Below are 26,396 nucleotides of genomic sequence, written 5' to 3' on the forward strand. Positions count from 1 at the left end.
TTATATTGATTCAAAATTAAAAGTTCTGATAAATTGGGGAATTTGAAGCAGAGTTTGTGAGAATACACTGGAGACAGAGAAGCCAAAAACTTAACAAATTTCTTTTTAAAGAGAATTTTACTTTCCCTGTTGAAGGAGAGAGATAAATTAGAAATGATTGTCTTGAAAAACCACCTTTTTAGTGTACACAAACAAAGCTTATGTGGAAACCTATAAACATCCCTTGGTTAATACACATTAATCAGTTATGCATTAGTGGTAACAAAGAGCTGTGGTTGAAGGCTAATTGATCTGGAAGTTTGTAAACTGTGTGCTGGCAGACTCCAGGCTGTTCTTTCTGGATAATGATCTTCTGTGTTCCAGAGCCACGAAATCTGGAAATAGTTTCTGTCCCAAAGTCAGCTTGCAAGAAGTGAGCTGGTGAACAAGTCTTGGCAGTTTCCTCAGAAGATTAGTGAAAACATGTTTCTTTTACAAGTGCTTTGCTCTCAAGGGATGGACAATTTTGAGAGGGAAGCATTTCAGTCTGGATCTGTAATACAGGACTGCAATGATCCTGTGGACCCAGAACCCCTCTTGTGAGGTTTCCATGGTCTGATTGCAACATTTGAACTCCCCTGGTGCTGTGTTTGTGGTTCCTGCTGGTGTTGAGGCTTGGCAAAGAGCCCTGCCTACAGACTCTGTTTTTTCCACACTCATGTCATGACTAGTTCTTGCTGAGGCCCTTCGTTCTGGTGGTAGCTCAAGATCCCTACTAGGTTTTTCCCATGTTTTTAGATTTTTTTCTTTTAAATCTGTATATTTAACACTAGATATACTTTCTCTATGAATATGCATTGTTTATCTCACATACTTTCTGATGATTTCTCAAAACATATGGGGTACCCACCTTATGTTAAGACTGAATGGGGAAATGCAGAACCAGAAAAAACCTTCTGTGAGTTTACCTAGTGCTAACACATTAGGAAAAAAAAGTGAGGTCATACATTAATCCAATTATGTTTTCAATTACATTCAAGAGTGTAACAAATTTTGCTTTTTGTATTAAGCATTAGATAGTTTTATATGCATCTTAAGATAAATGTGGGCTTTTAACTTCTATCAGCCTTACCATTACTAGATATAACGTGTACATGGAATATATACAAACCAATTTAAAAACTCCAAGATTTAATATCCACTTACGTTTGCCTGCTTAATTTGTATGTATGGCTATTGGTTTTCTAAAAGCATTCCTGGAGTATTTGTAGGAACACATACCATTCAAAATTGGCTCAGAAAAACTAGATGGAGAATTTACGTGCATCTCCGTTGCCTAGAAAATCTTGGCCCTAGTCTTTTAAGATACCATTCCTACAAATCCTGTGATCCATATTGAATAAGTATAATCTGGATGAGAAGAAGAAGAAGAAGGGTGTGCATCTATTAATATGCTGAAGCACGAGAATGTAATGAGTGGAACAAAAAGGGAGTGGTTGATAATAAAGAGGTAGGGTTAGGGGCGGGGAATATTTATTATGTGAATTCAAGCTCTTATGAAAAAACTGGTTTAGCAACCAGCCTTAATAGTCTCAGAAGACAATTTTGAATAAAGGCAAGCTGGTAAAGCAGATACTAAAATGTTGAGCATAACTCAAGCTCTTGTAGCTGTGGCTGTATTTCTTCTAATTACGCAGTTTTTAAAGTTGCAGCAAGTGCGGAGACGGTTTCCTCCTGGACCAGTCCCTCTCCCAGTCTTTGGGACACTGATACAGCTGAAATTTCAGTTTGATCGTGATCTTCTCATGCAGGTACTTATTTTCGGATACTCCTAATTGTCTAAAAGTCTTTGTGATTTCTCCTTTCTCAAGTTGCTTGCTATATGAAAACATCCTCTCCCAACACTACATTTAGTAGTACTGCAGCTGTTAACTGGCCACTGTGATATCACACTTGGTTTGGTTCAGAACTGCTGGTTTGGTTTGCAAAATAAGAAAAAGATATTGCAGTGTAAAGTAGTTTGCCAAGCTAAGAAACCTGGTATTGGAATTTCTGAATGTGTGGAGGTCATTCTGGTGTTTAAACCTATCCCTTTTTAACACTGGTTTTCACTAAAATTTGTGTGAAACTTGATATCTTTTCATCGCCCCTTGCCACTAAATTTTACGAATTCATGTGAAAATTGATATAATTTAGGATTAAATATCTTTAGGGATTATATATCAGATTTGGAGTTAAAGAAAAAATACTTTAAAAAAATTACTTTCACAGCATGGATTTGTAGCTTTCTGAACACTGGCACTCTCTAGCTCGAGCAGTAAATAGATACTTCCCTGCACTCTGTGTGTATGAGCTTGTTTGTATTGACAGAATCAAAAGTAGATGGGAGGAAAGAAAAAAGTCCAGTCTCTAAGCTAATTACTCCTCTGACAGTTCTGTGTTCTTTTGTGCTACTTTGTACAAATGATAGAAACTCTCTTGAAATAAATTAATAAGTAGAAAATACCCTTTATCCCATGACTGATTGTGAACTGAACCTTGGCTTATATACAGTAATAAAAGGTACTTAATGTTTCTTGACTTAGGCATGTGGCTCTGAAAAGTGGGAATACACAGATGTTTCCAACAGTGAATGTTGGAAAAGACATTTATGCTTTCTTAGTGATAATTGTAGTCTGGTAGGAAAGATGGAGAACACCACTCCACCTTAGGGCTGGTCCTGTAATCAGTGCAAAAACAGGTTCATCCTCTATTTGCAGTGTGTGGGATTTCATCTGTACTTTTCTGGCTTCTCTCCCATCTCTAGCTGGCAAAAACTTATGGCAACATATTCACCTTATGGTTTGGATGGGCCCCAGTGGTTATATTGAATGGATTTCAAGCAGTGAAGGATGGTATGACCACACACCCTGAAGATGTTTCTGGCAGGCTGGTGTCACCTTTCTTCAGAGCAATGGCCAAAGGAAAAGGTGAGAAATTCCTGGCATAAATAGTACACAGAAATGTAATCTTGACAAATTGCAATATCTTTTGTAGCTTGTGGCCACCTTCAAAGGTAGCAGAGAGGCAGGGTTTGTCTGTGAGGAATGACTGCCAGGTGGACTGCAAGGTACAGAGAGGTGAAATGGCTTTTGGAGAGTAGCAGGGGGAAAATACTAACAATAAGAAAAGGATTCATAATATATTCTATGAAATACCCACTGGGACAGATTCAGAGGTGGTGAGATGAGGCAGTGGTAAGTTGTGTCACAGAGAAGTGGAGGAAAAGCAGGAAACAACCCAATTCCTTGTCCTGGGCAAGCTGCCTCCCACTATGACATTTTCCATAAAGAGCGAGTTTGACAGTGGAATCTTCTTCCCATTCCCTTCCTTTTGGGAATATTTTCCTGCTGGCACAGTTGCACCTAGAAATTCAGTGTGCTTTTGTTTCAATCTTGCTGTAGGTCTCCTACCACTAACCACACTAGAAATTCCCAAAGCCTGTCACAAAGCTTAAATACTGAACTTTCCTGCCCTGCAGACAGGAACTTTTCTCTCTGACTGTGGACATTCTTCTGACTCTTTCCTATTTTCCCTTCATGAGAATCATTATTCTGATTCAAGTGAGCTTTGTGCATAGCAGGAAGTGTGAGACAAGCACTGCAAAGAGCATCTAGAGAAGCAGCTGAGATATCCTGAGGTCCTTGATTGTTTGGGATCAAACTTAATCCTGCAAGTCATCTTATTCCCAGCTGAATTTGCCCATTTCAGCCCTACCAACATGATTACAGGTCACAGTGGTTCCTTGGTGCCTTTGTGTTCACAGGCAAGGCAACAGTTTATTTATGTTCTGTAGCTTAGTAAATCCTTTGATGTAATCTTTGTCTATGATTAATATTAGCACGATAAAGAGCTCTTCTTTTAATGGATGCAGGAATTATGTTGGCGACTGGTCACACCTGGAAGCAGCAGAGAAGGTTTGCTCTGAGGACTTTACGCAACCTTGGTCTGGGGAAAAGAGGACTGGAGTACCGAGTGCAAGAAGAAGCCCACTACCTGGTAGACTTCTTTGCAAGTATGAAAGGTATTTCTGCAACAAATATCAATACATTTTTGCCATTAGTCTGATGTCTTTAGTGTATGAACTTCTCTGTCCTGTCCTGAAACTGAGGGCAGCTTTTGTTCCACAAGAGAGTGTGCAGGGTCTTACACTGCCTGTGTGGAATGGACAGAAAATGCAAAGCCACCAGTCCATCTTGTGTTTTCAAGGAGACTATTCTTGCTCAAAATTATTTACAAAACTACTAAAATTGAGAAGAAAAACCAGAGCTTATTTATTATTTACATTATAGAGCACCCTAAGTGGAAAGGGATCCCTGAAGATGGTCTAACCTAACCCCTACTCAAAGAAGGGTCAATCTGAGCAGGTTTCTTAGGGCGGAGTTGTTAATATCTGCAGCAATGGAGACTTCACCACCTCTCTGGGTAACAGTTCCACTGTTCAGTGAGTGCTATGGTAAAAATACTTGTGCTTATGCAAAATTTAATGTATTTACATTTTTTTCCTGTTACCCCACTTGATACCACCGAGAAAAGTCGGGTTCTGTGTTCTTTATACCCCTCCACCACATATTTATTCATATTTAGATATCTCCCTATGTCTTCCCTTCTCCAGACTAAATAGTCTATCTCTCTCAGCCTCTCTCATGTCAGATGTTTCAATTCCTTTATTGTCCTTATAGCCCTTTGAGGGAGGATGGATTGTAGGAGAATAGAGATAGTGCTGAAGGCAATCTTACCCCTGAGGAGTTGCAGCTGTACTAATTACCAAAGAATAGGAACAGCCTTGCCTTTAATAGGTCACAGCTATGTCCAATAAGGATGGTCCAACAAGGATGGATGTTATAAAAGAGTGGGTTACTGGTTGTGAGAGGGTTGGAGTCAGTTGGCTGTGCTGCTGTGAGGAGCAAGGGTCAGTGGTTGTGCTAGGGACTGTAAGGGTTAGTATGTGCTACAGGGGACAGAAAGAGTCAGGTGTGTGTGACAGGGACAGGAAGATATCAGCCAGCCAAGCAGAAGAAAGAGAAAAGGAGTCAGTGCTGCAAGGAGCTGCCCTTGAGAACTCACAGAGAGAAGGGATGAAAGTTTTACAGTGAGATAACAAACTAACAGTGACAGTCAGCTCCCGTCCACTGGCCATTGGTACCAAGTGCCAATGCCGACAGCCCTTTGCTCAACTTGTTCTTATACACTGATGTTCCTCACACTGGGGAGTCCAGAGCTGGACCCAGAACTTCAGCTGGGTTTTGCCAGTGCTGATCAGAGGAGAAGGATCACCTCCCTTGGCCTACCACCAATTCATTTCCTAATGCAGCCCAGGATTATGTTGGCCTTGCCTCAAGGGCACATTTTTGGCTCTTTTATGGGGCTGGTGCATAAAGAGACAAAATCAATGCTGATGAATTAAGTTTTTTAATGCCTTTTGCACACACTCGGTAAAGCAAGGGCTAGAATCTTGTCTTCATTATAAGATTCTACCCTGATCAACCCAGTTAGGATCATGTGAGTTTGATTTCTCAATACTGATCATTATGTGAAGGCACAATAAATCAGGACATGCTGTGGCTATCAATGTTGTATCAACTAAAAATAATTAGATTGAGCCAAATCCTGTGGTTCAACAGCTAGGAGAGACTGAGATGTAACCATGTGTGCAAGGAAAAAAGCACAGAACAGTAAGTTGCTAATCAGAATCATGCCTTGGGTCTTGGGCAGTTGCATCAATACATACACAAATAGAGCTTTTTATGGTCATATTCCATAGTCACAAAATAGTTTTCTTGGGATTAGGTTTCAAAATAACTGCTTTAAAATTAGTTATTATACTGTTGACACAATTGGTTGAAAGGAGTTTACAACATTTTATCTTACTGGAGGTTGTATGTCTCTAGCAAGGTCAGACAAAACACAGTAGCCTTGCATGCCTCTGTGTCCTTGCTGAATAAAACTGCCTTTCTTCTTGCTCTTCTACCCTCAGATTCCCTTTGTCCACAGTGTTCTCAGTCATTCCCATGCTTGACACATATTTTGATTTTGCCAGAAAGCAAATTTGCATAGATTTTTTTTTCCTTTATCTCTAAATTTGCTCCATCGTATGATGCAATATTTTACATATTTGGCATTTTTTAGAGTGTCGCGCATTCCTGGGCTTACAGGATTGCAATGTGGTTGTGAGGAATCAGTTTGATACTAGAATTTTGAAAAAACATTGCTGCTTCTCTGTGTAATGCAATGCCTTCTTGAAAGTTCTGTGGGTAACTTAGAGGATTCTCACATTTCACTAAAGCAGGAGACATTAACAGTGATATTTATTATTATGGTTGCAGGGAAACCTGTGAATCCTTCTTTCCCTCTTGTCCATTCTGTCTCAAATGTAATTTGTGCTATCGTGTTTGGACATCGTTTCTCCAGAGATGATGAGGCCTTTCATGAGCTGATAAAAGCTACAGAACATGTCTTCAAGTTTGGGGGCAGCTTTATTCATCATGTAAGTGAATGATCTGTTGTTTTTTTCTGAGTAAGACAGAGAGTGAGAAATGCAGATTCAAGAGCTATCAGGCAAAGTTTTGGAATGGGTGAGTGATGCTCCATGCAGTTTTACTGGGCAGTGAACTCTCTCAAAGTGGGATGGTGAAGCTCCACATGCCAGCTTTGTGCATTTGTGATCATTCTCCTGTGTTTGGATACTGTGGTAGTTTGCCCCTAAATCTTTGCAATACGGCACAGGTTCATGGACTGCTCCTGGGTCACGTCTGTTACTTGGTTTCTCAACCCCTGCACACCACAGGTTCCTGTGTTGGACATCATGATTCCTAAATATTAAATGTCAGGTCTGAAAGTGTGACTCACATGCCAAGTTTAGACACTGTTTTATATACAGTCAATAGAGAGTGGAATGTGTCAAATGCCAAAGTGTTTTGCCTGTGGTTACTTATTTCCATTTCTTCCGGAAGACACAGACTTGAAGACTTCCCAGAGAAATTCTACTCCTTCACCCTGAGTGAGGAGCAGCTCCAGGCACAGGCAACAGAAGGCAACAAATGCTAAGAGAGCAAATATAACTGCAAGCTTGGCAATTAAACAATCTGGGAGTCAATGATCCATCTGACACTAGAGGCCTGCATTACACAGAAGTAATTAAAAATTTCCTGGGAGTTCTGGTTCCACTGCTGAAGTTGTCTCAGACATCTTATGAGTACCTTTTTAATATAGAATATATTAGCAATTCCTGGAATGCAGATGTCTCCCCATATCCCATGGTACATTCTTCTCACTGAGTTATGCTTAAGTTCCCTTTTGCTTAGTTTAGCTTTGGTCCTGAAAGCTGAGTGTAGTGGTGGCAGGTGACACCTGCTTTTAGGACAGAGAACATGCCTCCTTTTCTTCTCTGCTTCCCATCCTGGCTTTGATTTGTCTGGTGAATAAGATACTGTTGGGGAAATAAGAACAGGGGCTCAAACCATCCCAGAGGGATGGCCACCATCTCCCCACCTCCCACATGTGACGAGTACACAGTACTATGCAGAAAAGTGGATATTGCTGCATCCACATCCCCATTTCTTATCTGGATCTCATGCTGTCAGGCACTGAACAGGGGGACACTGTGGATTGGGCCCCTCCATAAATGGAGGAGGAGTTTTGGCAGGTACCCAGGAAGGTGGATGGATGCAGTTCTTGTCTTGAACACTGAGAGCTGAATTCCACTTACAATTAGAATGCCATAGTGGGAGAGAGGGCAGATATTTGAGAGTAGGAATGACTATAATCTTGGCAACTTTGTGATTAGTCAGACCACAGTTGTGTCTAAGGCTTCTGAACACGTTTTGCAAATAAAAAAATACCAGAGATGGAGCTAACAAAAAAGGATATGAAGTTCTAAGTCAATTTATCAAGGACTGGACAAGTACTTTTTTTGTGATAAGGCAATCATTAATGGATAATTGGATGTCTGACAGTAAGAACTGATTTCATAAGAAGATACAAGTACAGTCCATCTAATTCAACCACACTCCAGTGAACACCTAATAATGTGCTTTCTGTAGTGTGATTAAAAGAGTACAAGAAGAGCTCAGCAAAATGAAGCCTGAGAAAGGATAAAAATTCTGCTGTTAAATAAAGGAATTATATTTTGAGCAGAAAAAGAACTATTAAGAAGAACATTGTATCTCTGAGATACAAGAATAGACAGATTACCCAGGCATAAATGTAGGCTGGAAACCAGAATTAACTTTCTAGCTATCAGAATAGGTCGAAACCATTTATTTCTTAGGACAGATTTTCCCAAATGGTAAAACAGAAGGAAAAAATAATCTAGTTGTGCCAGCTAACCCTGTCTTTCTTTCTAGAGGAGAGTACTCAAAATTATCAGGTACCTGTTCTTTAGCTTTTCTGGGTTTCAGATATTTGAAATTTCATAGAGGAACCTGGAGAAGTGGATTGGTAGAGAGTACTTTGGGGGTTACCCAGCCTGTAAAGCAGCCACCGGGAGCCAGTCCTGGCTCTGGCAAGCATCCTGGTGAGGAGTTGCCAACTTTTGCTTCTCCCTTCCCTGTAGTCTCCACTGGAGGGCAGGAGCTCACTTTTAAAATGCCTGAATGCAGTTCGTAGCAATTGAAGATATCAGTAACTGCATAGATGAATACCATTCATTTTATTTAGAGTAATTCTAGTTTTTCTTGTGATTGAGCTGAATGCCTGTGGAACTCTGAATCTTAGCATCAAAACTAGAAATTATACAGTTTAGGTTTCACAGCTTGAAAGCCCAAGAGCAATCTTTGTCAGGATATTTTGCTAATGAGACCCTAATCCCAAACCAACATGAGCATTACCTCTCTTTGTAGCAGGCCTTCCTGGTGCGTTTTCTCGTGATAGAGACTTTGCAGAACCTCTTGTGTGTCACTCCCACAGCTCTATGAAATCTTCCCCTGGCTGATGAGTCGTCTCCCAGGGCCTCACAAGAAGGCGTTGGCTTGTTATGATGTCCTGAGCAACTTTACACGGAGAGAGATCCAAATGCACACAGAGCGTGGGGCACCAGAGGAGCCGCAGGATTTCATTGACTTCTACCTGGATCACATTGAAAAAGTAAGTTTTTTTCCTGCCTAATCATACAGTCATGGGGGAAAAAGGTCAACATGGACCATTGAATCATCACAATCTCTTGCCTTTCTAGATATGGTAATGTGAATCCAATAACCAGGACCTTCCTAAATCCTTTCTGATCATTGATATGCCACAGCACCTTGCAATCCTTTCATTAAAGGGCAAGTTAATACACTGCTTTTGCTTTTTTTTTTTTTTTTTTCCCACTGGCACAAGTTGTAAAGTGATTGAAGGTCTCCAGGAAAGAGGTGGTGTGGTGAATTACTAAGAGAACAACGAGAGAGCTGGGAAGGCCTTTGGAAGACAGAGTGGGACGCTCTGGTTATGATATTTCTACAGTAAAGGTTTGCCAAGTGAATTTGCAAGAGGACAGCCGGATTTTGAGAACATGTTATGGAGAAATAACCTAGGAGTCAGCAGTGTTTCAGACAAGACTGGAGGAGAGTGCCAGGGTCAGTGAAGTGTCAACCAGACAAAGGAACTGGGACAAATAAGGGCATTTTGGTCAGACAGGCATAGTAGAGGTAGGTGGGAATCTGTAGGGCTCTAGGAGGTCACAAGATCTCTCCCTTTTCTAGACCATACCAGGACCACTTTGTACAAATCTCTTGGGTACTGGATCCCAGCCCTGATCCCTGGACTGTCAGTTGCCCTTCCCCTCTGTGACTCCTACCTCCACTAAAGTCACTTTTCCTTTCTCCTCTCCTCCACTGTGGCAGGATAGTTTCCTCTTCCTGTTCTGCTTGGTTACAGAAAGAGGAGAAAGAGGAGGAAGTGGCGAGATGAGACTGGCCAGATGAGACTTGGGTGTGGCAAGGCAAGAGTGGCCCAGAGAGCCAAAGGCCCTGGGAAGGGGGCAGTGACTGTTTTTCCTGGTGGCAGTGCTGTCCTGCAGGGACAGCCAGTGTCCCTTTCACCACTGTCATGTGCTGGTAGCAGCAACAGAGGCAGCCACAACCTATTGGGCTGCAGCACTCACCTACCTCTGCCTGATAATTATTTATTGATTAATTCCCACATCAGCTGCTATATTCTTATGTACACTGTGGATGTCAACCAAAATGGCTTCTAGCTCCTTGGATCATCTTGTTTTAATTTTTTTTTTTTTTTTTTTAATATCAGCACAGTAACACACCTGGCCTTCCAAAGCATTTGACTATTTCTAAAGCTGTTATAGGATTTATGAGATTTGAACATCAGTGTACCAGAAATTGTTTCAGTGAGCTCTTCTGGGACTCTGCTGGGTGGAAATCATCCAAGTTTGTTTATTAAAAAAATTGAACTGTCTGTAATAGGTGAACAGGGGCAATAAAAAAAGATTAGATGATATTACAGCAGGGAGAAGCATCTCTCCTTCTTTTCAATTGCTCCACTGGCAAGAGAAATGTTCAACACCCCTGAGCAAAACCTCCCTAAATGTAGACAATGAATTCCCCCAAACCATAGCCATGTTTATTTATAATTTCAGTGTATACATACACATGCTCACACTCCTAATTGAAAACTGCAAAACCTCAGAGCAGCTATATGTGAGTCATTGTGCCCTTGTGTAGAAGAAATCTGAATGCCACAAGTTAAGAACTTTACTCAGCCCAGTGTTCATTGCCTGGTCACTGTATTGCTTGGTAGAACAACTGAGTGGTGGACTTGAGATAGGAAGAATAACACACTGGTACACATCTTTAGAGGAAGATTTACTTATGAAACACTCTAAATTAACCAACATTTGCACATAAAACCAGTAATCCTTTTTTTTTTTTTTTTTCCAAAGAACATGATTTAGCTTTGTGATTAAGAATGGAACAAACATGGCTTGTCTGTTTGTGAAATGTTAATTTTTGTGTTGATAGCTATCTGTGGTGTCTAACATTCCTTAGCAGTCTTTCTATATTGTCCTATAAGGAGAAGACACTGCAGCTTGGAACCAGTTATAAAATCACATTAAATCCGATTCTGTTTTTTCTAACTTTCATGTATAAGCCTCTAACTTTTCTTATCATTTGCAGTCCAAAGATGAACCCAGGTCAACATACAATGAAGACAACATGGTTTATTCTATAAATGACCTTTTCTTGGGTGGATCAGAGACATCAAGCACTACATTGAACTGGGGCCTTCTCTATATGGTGGCAAACCCAGACATCCAAGGTGAATAGATAAGCTCATCACAGATATCTTCCATGCAACAGAGAAAACAATTTCCATAACATTTTCATGGATCAGAGATTATTCCTAGATACTGATATGTGTCTAGTGCCACATGTACCTTTTTGTGCTTGTAGGTCTGCCCTAGGCAGCATCAGTAGATCCAGGGATTAAATTAACTCTTTGATGTATCTGAGTTTCTTGTAACAGAAATTATTCTAGTCAGGAGTGGAAACAGGTGGCTCCTCTGTTATCTCTATGTGCATTTAAGAAGTTTGGTTTAAAGTCTAGTTTTTAAATAACCACCAATCCCTTTCATAGAGCACTGAATGAAAACCAAAGGAAGAAAGATGTCTTATGCTGGATAACAGAAATCTCACAGTTAGGTTGCAGAATATGTGCAACTACCCAGAGGAGAACAGGATTTTAAATGGATGAAAGAGACAAAGATAAGAAAAATTTGGTCAAGTTGTAGCTGTCAGACAAGAAATTCTGCCTAATCTCATGTTATCACATGTTTTTCTATCACTTACTCTAATTAAGGTTATGAAAGCACTGACTCACCTGTATAATTTTATTTAGCTAAGTATTGCACATGTTTGGGAAAGCAGAGTATGTGCAGAGTGATCCTTCCTGGGCTTCTTGAGTAATACATTGCATCAGGGCTCTCAGAATGAGCTGACACCAGCATGTCTGTCCTCATTCAATTAATTGGTGGCTTCTTTTTGAACCCATTCATACTTTTCCTGTGTTGACATCCAGTGACAGTGTTCCACTCTGTACCATAAGGAGAAGTTTTTGCCTCATCACTGAATCAGGAATAGAAATGTGTGTTTATATGATGCAGTGACTGATTACTTCAAACTACCTGGATTCTTAAGTGCTTCTGCAAGATAGTTCTTCATAGAAGGAAGTTAACTTAAAAATATTTCTGAATGTACATTTTAAATTCTCTAAGGTGCTCAAATCTCTGTTGTCAATTTAATGAAGGACTGCTGGCAGTCACAGGGCACGCTTGATGTAAATGGGCACAGACTGATCAATGCAGAATGGACTTCCCTGCATCTCACTGTTGCTTCAGAAAGCCTGAAAAAAGACAGGATCGTTTATTAAAACTCTAAGGTATTTTTATTAGGTGTGTACTGCCTCTCTTGAAATTCATAAATCAAAGGTTTTATTTTTGTTAATGCCTCCTGGACTCCCATACAATAAGTAATTTAAAATGTGCTGTTCTTGATTAAAAAGCAGATGCCAAGCAGTAGATCAGTTTTTTTAAATGGTATTTGGACCTTGTTCTAGTTGGCATTGCTTTACTTAACAGATGCCCTGTGTAAGAACCATGTCCTTTTAACAGGAATTAGACTTTTAAGGCTCAGAAATTTCAGAGAGCTGTGAGCTTAATGTTCTAACTGGCTGCAGGTGTTTGAGGCACCTAGGCAAAAGAAAACCCAAAGATAAATCTGTTATCTGTTGGATTTGTGGTAGTAAGGCAACACTTAGTTTTAAATTTTTGAGCAACAAATGTCTTTTCTTAATCTACAGTCAAATAACTTCAGACCCAGAAGCAGAGTTCTCATATTTTTAAGCTGTTGGAACATCCAGCTACTTCATTTTTCTTCATAAAAAGTTACTGACTTTTCTAAATTAATTGTGGTGTTGTTCTCATAGTTCTAAATTGGAAGTGTCTTCAAAAATGAAATTACTGAAAATACTTGATATGTTTTTCTGCCTGAAACTGAACACTTTCCACAGAGAAAGTGCAGAAGGAGCTGGATGCTGTTCTGGGTCCCTCCAAATTAATCTGCTACGAGGATCGGAGGGAGCTGCCCTACACAAATGCTGTGATTCATGAGATCCAACGCTTCAGCAACATTATTTCAACTGGCATGCCCAGGGTGTGTGTGAGGAACACAACCCTGCTTGGCTTTCCCCTCAAAAAGGTACAGACACAGTTTCTCAGTTGCTACAGGCTTTTCCTGCATCAGTAGAGCATGGTGTGGATTAAAATCTGTTTGTGCCAGGGCGCTCTCCTCAATTGGAGGGGGGCTGGATGCCTTTGGGTCATGGTCTGAATGCCAACAAGGAACAGAATGAATGTTTTTCTCCTTTCAGGGCACCATAGTTCTTCCAAATATTGCTTCATCTTTGTATGACCCAGAGCGGTGGGAAACACCTCGACAGTTCAACCCTGGTCACTTCTTGGATAAGGATGGAAACTTTGTGGCCCAAGAAGCCTTCTTACCATTCTCAATAGGTAAGTGGCCTACAGCACAAACATCAGCAGTTTGGATTGGGACTGAAGAATGAAGATGTCTATTAAAAACCTATTGGTTGTCTATTCTAAACCTTTTTGTGGAAAGTAGTGCTTAAATCAACATGATTCTTTTCAGTAACATATGTTCTACTGAACAAATAATAACATGAAAAATCAGAGGTGTCCTGACAAACATATATATCTAACATGCCCTGTTTTTGGAAGGACATTCTCTGCTAATGATTGTGGCTATTGATTTCAGGCACTCATTTCATACCAGACATATGTATGGAAAGCACTTTCAAGCAGTCCTCTTGATTCCTTATGCATTCAACACTACAACATAACATCTTCCAGGAAAAGTAGGTCCTTATTCTTCATTTACATGGTGGAATGAATTCCTTTAAAGTTGTCAGTCAAATGAAGATGAGGCTTTTGAGGTAATTGAAAGGAGCAGAAGGGTTACATGGTTATCCATAGCTGCAGACAACATTCTTTGAAGGAAGAAATACATCAATGAAGCTTTGTGTCATTGATTGCACTAAGTCCGACAGAAGTTATGGACTCGGCAAAAATACCTTTGCACTGTGTGAGGATGAAAACAGTTGCTGTTGGAGGCCAGGTTTATTTCCTCACTGTCCTTCCCCTCTTTCCTCTGCAGGGCACCGGGTGTGTTTGGGGGAGCACTTAGCCAGGACCGAGCTCTTCATTTTCTTTGCCAGCCTGCTGCGGGCGTTCACCTTCCGCCTCCCCGAGGGAGTGACCAAGATCAGCACGGAGCCCATTTTTGGGGGCACTCTGCAGCCCCACCCCTACAGGGTCTGTGCCATCCCACGCTAGGCTGGACATGTGCAGTGTGTCACAGACCATCTATGAAACATCTTTCTGATTTTTCTGAACGTATCTCTTGAGACCATATAATAATTTTTGTATTGGATTTGAATTTCTAGTTCAAAAGCCACCTTTTGTCTGCAGTAGATAATTTTATTTAGACCCTGTTACCTGCTCACAAACGTGACCTTTTTTTGTGGTAAAAATTCTTTTGATTTGTAAGACCCCATCATTCTCAGCCATAAAGGCATCTTGCAGTTGCTCTCTGGCCTGGCAGGTATAAATATGTGAGCAAATGACAAAATTGACTGCCAGACTTCAAAAATTCATTCATTGTCTCTGAAAATGAATTAATTCATTATCCTGTTTCCAAAAGCCAATTGGAAAAACATACCTGGAAAATTTTGCCTCTTGGTGTCACTATCATCAATAGCAACATTTCAGTCAACTTTTTGTTGATGGTCACTAATAAAAGATATGAAGGAAAAATTAACAACTTATTTTATTAATAGATTACTTACAGCTTACTGAGAATGTCTAGATTTGATGCTGCAGAACATGTGTAAGGCATCTTTAAACCTGGCAGAGAATACCCGAGTCCAGCAGTGAAAAGGTGCAGGCTGAAACCTGGTGAAAAGTGAAGATACAGAGAGAAGATTTCTTTTGAGTCACACACTTTCAGCATTTTAAAAGTCTGACAAGTCAATTTTTGGAAGGTCTTTTCTAACAACTTTTTACTCCCATGCCTGATTCCTTTTAGAATCAGCAATGGGCAGCTGCTACACCAGGTGCAAGGAACTTCCCAATGGCCAGTTTGGGTGAGGAGCCTGCTTGGTTTGAAATGCAAAATTGAAAAATGTTCATGGAAAATGCCAAAGATATTTTTTAAACAAATCAGCAGCTCAGCTTCCTGAAGCCACAAAGGGTTGCCATATACACAAATACCAGTCAAATGCAATTAAACAGTCTATAATTAGTGGAAAGGAAAAAATTGGTTCCCAAGTTAAGTATTTATATTGTTTGGGAAAGTCTTGTAAAGAATAAGTGAACTTGTCCTTCATTAAGTTTCCTGTTTCTGTGAGCGAGGACAGGACAGCTGAACAGATGATTGTCTATTAAATCAGTTATCACTCGATGTCATCCACTGTGTGATTGAGATTAGTTTGGGCAGTTCCCCATGAATCACAATTTTAGATTTGTCTCATTATTTCTAATTCAATGGCTGATGGAACACAGCATCAAAATAGTAACCACTTGATATTTAGCTGTTATTAAATTAAATGGCAGGATAGCACTAGTGAAATATGGCAGATCACATCCTGACATTTTATGTGACAGAAAACTGTGCCCTGGTAGAAACTGATGTCAAAGTCTGTGTGGATTTGCATGTGTGCATGGGGAGATAAGGCAAAGCTGAAACCACTGTGATTTGGGGATGTTGGAGCTGTCATTGCTGCTTAGAAATGAAGCTGGAAACATCAGTAGCATTACAAGCATTAACATCTCTGCTTTGTGATGCTGTCACTCTTGATGGCCACGTGCTTCCCCAGATATCCTTCCAGACGGGAAGCTCATAAATGAGCCTGGGCTGGAATCATGGCCAGGACAGCCCTTATGCAGCTGGAGCAGGCTGAGTTGCCTGAACCCATGGGAATGGCACAAGCCAGAACCAGGGGCAGAAACACCACTCGTGCCGGAGTGCGAGAGGAGGCACACAGGGTGCCCCAGAGCACCCTGCACCTCATATGTGGGCAGGTTATTGGGGCCTGCCTGTGACAGGAACTGCTTGTGGGTGGTTTCTATTCCATTGTGCAGAAATGTCCAAGGGATGAGAGCCCAGCACGTGAGCTGTGGCAGCAGCAGGATGTCAAAGGGAAGCTCACAGCACCAAGATGGGAGAGCTGGGCTTTTCAGAGCCTTTGCATTTCTGTTCCTGCCTGATCTTTTTAAAAAGTGAGTCACTTGAGCTCATCTTCTAAAAAAGCCTGGTCTTTTTGAGCTTTTGAAAGCCTTTTTGAAGCCCGGCTGATGCTGCCACAGAAGGCCAAGAGAGCAGATTTGAGAGAAGCCCAGCTCCCACTCATGAAGTAAGTGCCAACTCTCTCAGCTTTGCCTGTGTGGTGTCACCTCCAGTCAGGCTGCTGAGATTTAAGGGGTGTCTTGGAGACATGCCCTCACACACATGTCCTTTATTCCTCTCTCTTATGTTCTTCATTGCTTCTATGTTATTTCTCATGTCTTCCTCAGGCTCCATTTTTGTAATGCTGCTTGCACCTGCTCAAGCATACAGGGGAAGAGCTGGCGATAAAGGAAAATACAGAAAATGTAGAGAGGCAAAGCTGAAGGTTTTGGGTTCGTGTAGCTCTTGGAGAGGCTCAGAGCCTTGTGAATCTGTGATGCTCATCTGACACCCTTTTCACTTAAAGTTTATACACAAAGCAAATATAAGTAGTAAAGAAAGAATTTGTTTTTCTGGTAGTATAATGAGGAAAAAGGAAACTGGTGGTTTCTCAGAACTGCAGTATATTAGGAAGGCTCTCTGGCAGATGGGAAAATTGATGTTTTTTTTGGCTTTTATTGTCAATGAAAATGGTCAATGCACTCAACACCACTGGTGTTCAGGGAAGATTTCTGTCTAGGCTAGGAAGAAGTTAGAAAATAGCTAGATAAACATGATATTTTCAAATTGGCTGAGCTGATTCATCCCAGGGCACTTAGGGGAACAGTATCAGCCTCAGAGCTATTAGCAATTATCTATGAAAACCTGTGGAGGATGGGAAAATGTCAAACATTTCCTTGTCTTCAGAAGGTAAGAGAAGTTGCAGGGCTATAAATCAGCCAGCCTGATTGCACTTCTCAGAATGTCCTACAAATAATCAGATTGTAAGCACTGGAAAGAAAGCAGAGTCAGTACTCACCAAATAACGTCAAAGTTACTTAGTTCTGTTTGATGACATTGCTAGAGGTCTGTTTTCAAGAGAGAAGCTATTCATGTAATTTACTGCTCTTTAATGTGGCTTTGACACTATCTCACAAACTCTGTGGAAATGTGGGGTATCTGAAGCTTGATAAGACTTCATGGAAAAGTCAGGAAATGCATATGAATAGTACCATGTCAAACTGGAAGGAAGCACTGAATGGGATTCTGTCCTGCATCTTGTACCGTTGGATATTTAATTGAGGACCTTGATAGTCAGTAAAAGCACCAGACCTGGGTAAGGCCTCATTTCTTGATGTCACCAGATCCAAACTGATGTCTGCAGCAAGGTAAGAAAGAGGTATTCCCAAACTTGTCTAAATTCAAAGAAACTTAAATGTGGGACAGTTTTATTTGGATTTATTACCTTTGTGAAAGTGTGAAGGTGCCATAACCTGGATACTTCTCCTTAGTAGTTTTAATGTCACGGAGTTGAAGAGGTGAGAGTGACCCTATCCCAGCATCTTTCATTATTCCCTCCTTCCTTTCTTACTGGAGTTACAATTTTCCCTGGGAAATTTCTCTGGGATTTTTTTTTCCTTGACCATTATGGTTTCCACAGAGCAGTAAGCTGCAGCAGAAGGATACATTTTAATTTTGCAGTGACTCAAAATGCCTCTAAAAACTATAGAATTCAAACTCAAGTTTGCTGTTCTGAACCAAAATATTTTCTTTGGATATTCTTGAATAAAAGGCTTGGTGGAAAAAATAGGAAGTTTTCATTAGGAATTTCTGAGACAGGCTATTTTAAACTGTATGAATACATTTAAATAATTAGACTAAAAATGCCAATTAACTGTATTTATTTGAAGTAATATTTCAGCTGACTTTGGGATATCTTTTGCTTAGTGAAAAGCTTATGAACTCCTCCTAATATCTGCAAAGAAATCACAGCCTGTGCTATTTTTAGCCAAACTCTCCAGGAGCTATTTATTTGCTGTCCTGCAGTGTGAGATTTTAATGTTAAAGGAATAACAATAACAAAATTGCAGCCCTTTCCCCAAACAGTTTATGAGATACAGCAGATGAGACTACAGATGAGCTAATAATATGAATATATTCTGTGGTCAACTGATGATATGATGGCATTCTACAAAGCTGCATTTTAAGGAGCATTACAGAGAAAATGAAAAAAAAAAACAATTTAAGTGTTTTATATTACATTCTTTTTTAAGTAACTTTTTTTTGTCACTATACAAATTCTTATTTTGAGCATCAACTCTGCCTTGTAAATTCAGGTTGGACTGACAACTACAAACTGTGGGTGACTCTGGTTTCTCAGGTAAGACAGGCAGCTTCCTTCAGCCTGCTTGTGGGTAGTTTTGGGAAGGGACAAATGTGACCATCCACCCCTAATATTGAGAGTAGTTTCAGCACTCATGGACAGCACCAAAAATCCTAGAGAAATGCAGGCCATTAGGGGACCTGCAGGCAGAGCTACATGGGATTTCAGGCTTGCCACTCTCTGACACCACTGTGGCATTGGCCTGTCCTGGCAGAACCGGGCACAGCTCTGGGGGATCTCCCCTCTTTAGGGATCTCCCCTCTTTGGGGATCTAGTCCTGACCTGTGTTGGGCCTGATGCTGCAGCTAAGGGAAACTGTCTGTCCTCATGCAGAGCACCAAGAGCTGTCAGGAAGCGTGCTGGCTAATTCAGCGTGGATCAAGGGGGAATTGCAGGGTGATCACAAAGTGATCCCGGGTGGATATTTCAGCAGCTCCGAGGCACCAGGCAGAGGGCAGCAGAGGCTGTCTGAGCAGGAGCTGCCCTTCCACACACCCGTGTTAGCAGGGGATGCTGGAGCCCATCACGCCTTCATCTGCCGACAGCATGGGACTGGCTGAGTATGAGATCTAATACAATACAGTGTCCTTAAAAGATTTCTCGGACCTTTTCATTGAGCTGTGTGGTTTTTTGATTACATGGATATTATTCACCGTGACTGTGCTCTTCTGCTCTCTGATCAAGATAAAAAGTTCATCATTTTCTCTGTACTCACAATCTCTCCCATGAAAGGGACTGCAGTGCACGGGGAAGCTTCCAAACAAATTACTGTGTGCCTTGCACTAACTTTTATTTTCTCCAGGTGAGATAGTGGCATTTGACCAGGCCCAGACATAGGAAAAACAAAGTAATTATACAGTTTGAAATGTGGGAATTGTAACCATGAGGCTTAGAAGCAGAATATTTATTTAATTTGCTCTGCCTTTCTCCTTTCCTTTCTGTTAAGTACTGCCAAGAGAAAACTTTGAGATAATTAAAACAAACAACCCCATACAAAAAAAAAGAAAGAAAAAAAAAAGGCAAAATGGAAACAAACCAGGAAATATTGAACAAAATAATTATGGCTATTCTCCATCAATTTTAGCTTGTTGTTGGTGTTTATCCAGGTTGAGCTTCTGCAGTAGGGGAGTCAATTAGGACTAAAATTGCCTTTTATCTTTATGATGTGTTTGACAGGATGTTTTACAAAGAGCTGACCAAAGAGATTCTCCTTGAATGCCATCCTCTGATGAAAGAAAGCCCTATACTCCATGAATCTGAGCAGTACAACATGTGTCCCTATTTTTCTCTAATTAGAATTATAGATTTGTTCAGGTTGGAAAAGACCTCTTAGACTATTGAATCCAACCATCTTTTACGTACCTCCAGGCCTGATGACTCCACCACTTCCCTGAGCAGCCTGTGCCAGGACTTGGCAACCTTTTAAGTGCAGAAATTTTTCATAATGTCCAATTTAAAACATCCCTAGCATAACCTGAGGCCATTTGCTCCTGTCCTGCTGCTTGTTACTTGGGAGAGAAAAGGAAGGACAGGAGGGACCTTATCCCTCCTTTCAGGGAGTTGTAGAGAGGGATAAGGTCCCTCCAGTCCCTCTGTTTCTCCAGGCTGAATAATTCCAGCTCCCTCAGCTGCTCCTCACCAGATTTGTGCTACAGATACGTCACCAGCTCCATTTCCCTTCTCTGGACACAGTCCAGCACCTCAACATCTTTCTTGACAATTGTACAAGAAGTTCTGCAGCCTTTGAGGGCACTTCTTTTATTCTCTGTCTCCAGGTCCAGAACTGTGACCCTGTGCTGTCCCATGTGTGTTTGACATCCCCACTCTCTTCCATAAATCCTCACTCCAGCTGTCACACATAACCAGAGGATGCAGAGAAGCTGACAGGGACAATATGTAAAAGTGATGGATGTTTTGGAGGATACAGATTGTTTTCTGTGGTAGAAGATGGCTTTCCCGGTTTATGTGAGAAACTCAGAGGTCTCTCTCAGGAATATTAATGCAAGGAACAAAATTTCATGCAACATAATAGCTACAGGAGGAATAGCAGTTTTGACCTCAGGTGGTATTTCTCAATCTCTTTTATCACAACACTCATGGAATATTTTTTGGAGAAAAGGACCTTTCTGGACATTGCACTACATTGCACAAGTAATAACATCATAATTGGAACAATCAATAAAAATTAGGTAATTTTTTTTCATATATTTTTCTTGCTTAACTTTGGGGATGTGTCTAGGTACTGTAGTTATTTCATGTGCAATCAGTTGGGAGGCTTGTGTCTAAAGGCCTGCATTGCCTTTGCCAGTACCAGCTGCTAATCCCTAGATACTGTATAATAAATGAATATGCAGTCACTGCCACCCTTTGATGGCAAGGGTGGTAGTGGCTGCATATTCATTTGTTATGCAGTATTATATAATCTGTAGGTAATTGTCAAATGCTGAAAGCTGCTGAGTGTGCTTGCCATCTTTCCTGAAAGTCACACTAGCAGAGTTGCCATAGGTGCTGGAAGTTATTTCCTGGAGGGAGGTGCTGGATGGCAGAGCTGTGAGCAGCATTGTCCCAGTGCTTTCTTCCATAGGAGGCTCTGATAAATGCGGAGGTGCCTTGGTTACATGTGTCCCTCCCTCCTTCAGGGAACTGGTAGAAAAGCAACAAAGAAGCAGCAGAGAGGCAAATGTTGAGACAGGGCAGAATAACGGGGCCTGTCAGGGCACAGTCCCAGCTTCAAATTCAATTTTGAAAGGAATTTCTTGCCACACACAGTGAGTAACTCTAAATCCCCTTGTTCCCTTCATATTAGCACTACTGCAGTGCAAGTCCCCATCATTCAGCTTTCCTTGGAAGTGAGGAGAAAAAGCTTCCCTGGACAGGGAAGAAAGGCACAAATCAGACTTCTGGTCCCTGCACTTTATGCATGGCTAATTGGCACTTTGCCACTTTAATAAAACAGATGTTCTCTGTTAGCAGCTTAATGCAATTAGTGTAATACTTCAAAGGGCTGCTGCCCCTGCCACCATGCTGGAGATTGAGGAGTGTGTGATGGAGGCTTATTGACCTTCTGGGCTACTGCTTGGGGTTTCTGTCCTACTCAAGCTATAGAAAATCAAATACAGAAATGTCCCCTAAATCTTTCTCCAAAGTATTTTTGGATGCTTGTTTAGGTTGCTAAATCAACCTCTCGAATCTAAAATGTTACAGAAAAGAGCTCTGCCTGAGAAAAGCCTGTGCGGAATGATGGAGTAATTGAAGGCTGAGCTGCCAGTGACAGTTTTGGCCAGAGGATGTGTTACCTCCTCTGGATTATGAGCCATCCTGACCCTCCACAATGGCCATGTGGCTGCTTCTGTTTCAGTCTTCACTTGGTTTCTGCCTCCTGTAGCTTTACTCTTTGCCACACCCTAATTAAAGACTTTGAAGACTTGAAAATACCTGGCTGCAAAGGATTACAATGGGAAGTGTGAGGTGGAGAGAGGTAATGGAGTTGGTACAGCTCCATTTATATGAATCTGGGATAATGCATTGCTACAAGTTGAGTGTAGTAATTAGAATACATTATTGAGTTGTGCTGGTTCTGCCTTTCATGTTTTGCATTTAAATTCCTACCATGCAAATTTAGGAGTATTAATACTTGCCTGATTAGAAAGCCTGCTCCGATAGACATTTTAATTATAAAAAATTCTCTAGTGCTGTGTAATTTCTTGCCTTCATATGTAGCAATATACATCTTTGCCTTGATGCATCTCAAATGTATTTAGTAATGATAAAGCACCCTGTGATATTTTCTGCAGTGTGAACTAAAGAAGGGAAATTATTGCTTATTCTTAGTATTATATAAAGTACATGGGAGTTCTAGGTCTGTCACCAAATGACACAAGCAAAAACGACGCACCACAGCCTTGGTCACGATGAAGAGACTAATTTATTTTCTCTGACTCCAATCTTTTATAGTTCTCAAAAGATGCCAGTGGATTGGAGGGTGAACATGCCACCTCTCCAATGACACTGGACAAACTACCTGTACATCAAATTTCTCCGCCTCTATGAAAGAATGCAAAACAATAGGTTGTTTACAGAAAGTTGTGTGGGAAAGTTCTCTACAAGAATGTAAACTCAGAAGGCTTTAGAAAACTCTTGATAACCAGGGCGACATCGGTCAGTGCTTATATCTGGATGTTTTTAACCCTGGTTTCAAGAATAGACATTGCAAGCTCCTGGATATTGACGTTCTGTTCCTATGGATTCTTTTTATGACAGTCAAAGACAGGGTGGGGGTCATATTGGTATTTCGATCTTTATCTACTACCTTGTTTGTTCACTGTTGTACATTACTGCAACCTTCTCAGCCTTTCCTGGTCTCCAAGTCTTTTCTGGTTTGAAAAGCTGCTTCTCATTTTGCAGTCCCTGGTACAAACACCTGCAACCCTTTAAAGCTCTGTTTCTCTCCTCATGCTTATAATTGCCACGCTCACAATCTGCAACCAAACTGGTGAAGAACATGCCAAGAGAGAAACACTCACTTGCAGTGTTCCCTGCTGGGAACTTGATTTGCCATCCTAGGTAAATCAAGATCTAGCTGAAATATGATTGGTGTTCTTTGTAGCTACAAAAAGATGTAACTACATTGAGTCAATCCCCAGAGCTGATGTTTTCAGTTGAGAATGACTCTCTGCCATGTGTCCATTCTGAATACAACAGCAGATTGACCAGGTCATCTCAGACTCCTGGGACCTGAGTGGAAGTGGAAAACCATCCTCAGAGCCATCCTCTGCATTTGAGGCTATTTTGAGGTCTGTATCTTTATTCTGGAGGATGCCCGTTGTTCTGCTTCAGAGTTTGTTTGTCCCTGATGTGTCTGAAAACACTTGTGATCTCCTGGTGACCCATGCCAAGATAAATTTCCTCCAGACCCTCTTTTACTCCTTCACTCAGCAAGACTGATGGTGGCACCCCTGAGTCCTTGGCCAGTTTGTAGCTGAGGCAGGTTTGGTGCCAAGACTTTTGCACTTCTCAGTGCACAGCTCGAGGAGATTGTATCTAACTCTGTCTTCCCATTTCCCTTGGGACAAACAGCATTTTTAGATTTTCTTAAATGGTTTAAAGTAATTGAGGAACATTTAAATTAATGTAACTTTGGTGCCATTGCTTTATCAACCAAGTTTGTAATGTTTTCAGGTTTAAAAAACCCAGGTAACTTTTATCTGTTTTATCATACAGATTGTTTTCTCTATTCTGTGAAATGTTAAGACTGTGGAATGACTACATGGTGCTTTATTTAGATATCCTTGGGGTGAAAAACATGGGCAGGCAGCTACTGGTCTTGCTTTAACTTTGCCTTGACCAGTTCCTGACCTATGTTCAGCATTCGTTTTCAGTATTTTCTCAGCCATTTGCTCTTTGATTGCAACTCCCCTGGATTTTGAATTGGATGTATTTTTTGTGACAAACTGTTATGACACATACTTCTGGGTGTTTAATTTCTGTCAGATTTTGTGGGAGTCTCTCATGGAGTTTGTTTATTTAGATTGACTTAAAAGTGCTCTGCCATCATTGTCCTGTCATTGTGGTTTTCCTTTTCTTGGCAGTCATCAGCTGTGCTGTGAGGAAACCACCAATAGAGATTGAGATGATAAACTGCTCCAGCTCATAACATCAGCATTGCATTTTACACTTTTTTGCCATATTTTTGCTGATGCTTCTCTCAGATGTTTCTGAAAAGACGGTATTTGTGGACCTTGAACTTCTATTTTTATACCCCCTGTACATTCTCCCTTACTCACTAGCAGGAGTAACACAATGCTGTTGCCCTACAAAAAGTCTCCTAATGTAAAAATTTCAGCCTCTTTTTGTGAAAACAGAAACCAGTTCTTTATGTCAGGCTTAAAAATATATCCTCTAACATCTTTTTACTGTCTTTTCCTGTTGATTTTCTTAACCCTTTGAGGGATTTTGTGTGCATCCTCAAGCTTGTTATGCAGAAATTATGGAGATGATCCCAGGTACTTTGCATTTTCCAGCATTATGAGAATCTCATACAGCTATTTTGTACACAGAGGTATTATGCAGTTCCCAGTAATCTACCCAGAGAACATTAAATTACACTTCTCTTAGGCAAACTCTCTGTGACAAAAGGTCATGCAGGAACTAGGACCAGGGGTACCAGTCCCATTTCTGTTGCTTTTCTCATTTTTATTTTGGATATTAACATCAATTATGTAATTTTCCCCCCACTCTTTGTGCCACTGAATTGCTCCCAGGTTTTAGGCTCATTCCACCTTGTGAATTTTGCAAGTTCCTGAAGACAACTGTGGGCAAAGATTTAAAAAGTGTAGTAATGTATTGTGCAATTTCCACTTCTAAATATTATTTATTTGAAGCCTCACTCAAGGCACTTGACTGATTCTTTGTGCCCAGTGTATGAATAGTTCCTGTGCTTCAGAGATCCTAATTCCATTATGACATTCCCTCTTGACAAACATGTTACAGTTTATTCTTTATATTGAAATATTGATGTCCCAGAGCCAAAATTAAACCTTTGCTTGCTCAAGTGTTTCAGGACCACGCTTGTTTGATTGTTGCATTATCTGCACAGCTTTACTTTTGCAAGCACTGTGCTGATCTTCCTGAGACTTCACACTGTGATTTTAACTCCACTAAAAATCTTTGGCTTCCTGATAACTTTCATTAAAACTTGCTGGTTTTGCCTCTGCATTCACTTCTTTGAACTGCCCTTTTTTTTTTGGCTACCATTTTTCAGGTAAGCTGAGTTTTCTGCCAAAAATACAAACCCAGCAAATATTGGTGATAGTCTGTCAAGAAGAAGATGCGTCAGATAGGAACAGGTCCATGTGAACACAAGATCATTATTTTCTTTCATCCAGTGACATCAGGTACTGGTGGAAGTAACTATTCATGCATCTGGCTTCAGACAGTTGGGGAAGTTTAAAAACACTGGAAAAGGAAAGCTAACAGTAACATCTGGCAGGATAAATTGCTGGCTGGTTCATTTGGCTTTGTCCTGCTTCTGACACTGGTGATTTGATTCCAGTTAAACCTGACCCATGTTCTGAAAGAACTCAATTCATTTACTGATATCAAAATACTAATACAATACCAATATGAAACATCTAAAATTAAGCAATGGAATCTGGACTAAACAGAGAAGAGATGAACATTAAGTTGCATTTAGTCTATTCATAAAATTTATGTAATTTCTTCTGGCTTCAGTTGTCTGCACACAGAACTGTCTTTCTTCCTTTTTTTCAAAAAATTTTTAAAGTTTGAAACTGATATTTTGGTTTGAAGAAACAAATTTTTCCAATTTTATGTTTTGCTGATTTCAGCCTTATAACAGGCAATGGTACCTAATTTGCACTGGTTTTAGCAAAGCCACAGGACCCACCTCAGCCTAATTCCCACCATGTTGCCCATTATATGCTCAGATAAGGTGATAAAAGATGTTGCTTTCTCATGTTGCCTTCTTTGTATAACACAGGCATGTGTGTGCCCACAGAAGCAGCAAAGCCTGGCCAGCTGAAGGAGATGGATGGCTATCACTGAGTCACATCACTTTATGCTGCCAGCTTTGCAAAACACCACATTTATGTCTGCGTTGGAGGGCACAGCAGTTTCTTGTTCAGACTTGAACTCATTTTTAGTGAAGACTCTTTGCAGTGCAAGATCGAATCCTCTGGTTGCTGGCACACAGAGCTTTCCCCCCGTCTGTGCTTCAAACTCAGTGTGAATCCCTTCATTATCAGAGGGCAGATTTTTAATGTGTC

At 40.7% G+C, this 26,396-nt stretch overlaps 1 protein-coding gene across 1 annotated transcript; it reads left to right on the forward strand.

Moving 5' to 3' along the window:
* Nucleotides 1-1,619: 1,619 nt before the first annotated feature.
* On the forward strand, nt 1,620-14,839 carry LOC128792704 (cytochrome P450 2J4-like). The gene is made up of 9 exons (XM_053951329.1): nt 1,620-1,790; nt 2,786-2,948; nt 3,893-4,042; nt 6,345-6,505; nt 8,926-9,102; nt 11,127-11,268; nt 13,018-13,205; nt 13,378-13,519; nt 14,181-14,839. Exons 1-9 carry the CDS (start codon nt 1,620-1,622, stop codon nt 14,357-14,359), a joined length of 1,473 nt encoding a protein of 490 aa, XP_053807304.1. The 3' UTR covers nt 14,360-14,839.
* The last annotated feature ends 11,557 nt before the right edge of the window (nt 14,840-26,396 follow it).

Source organism: Vidua chalybeata, chromosome 10 (genome assembly GCF_026979565.1).
Source record: "Vidua chalybeata isolate OUT-0048 chromosome 10, bVidCha1 merged haplotype, whole genome shotgun sequence".
Taxonomy (NCBI): domain Eukaryota; kingdom Metazoa; phylum Chordata; class Aves; order Passeriformes; family Viduidae; genus Vidua; species Vidua chalybeata.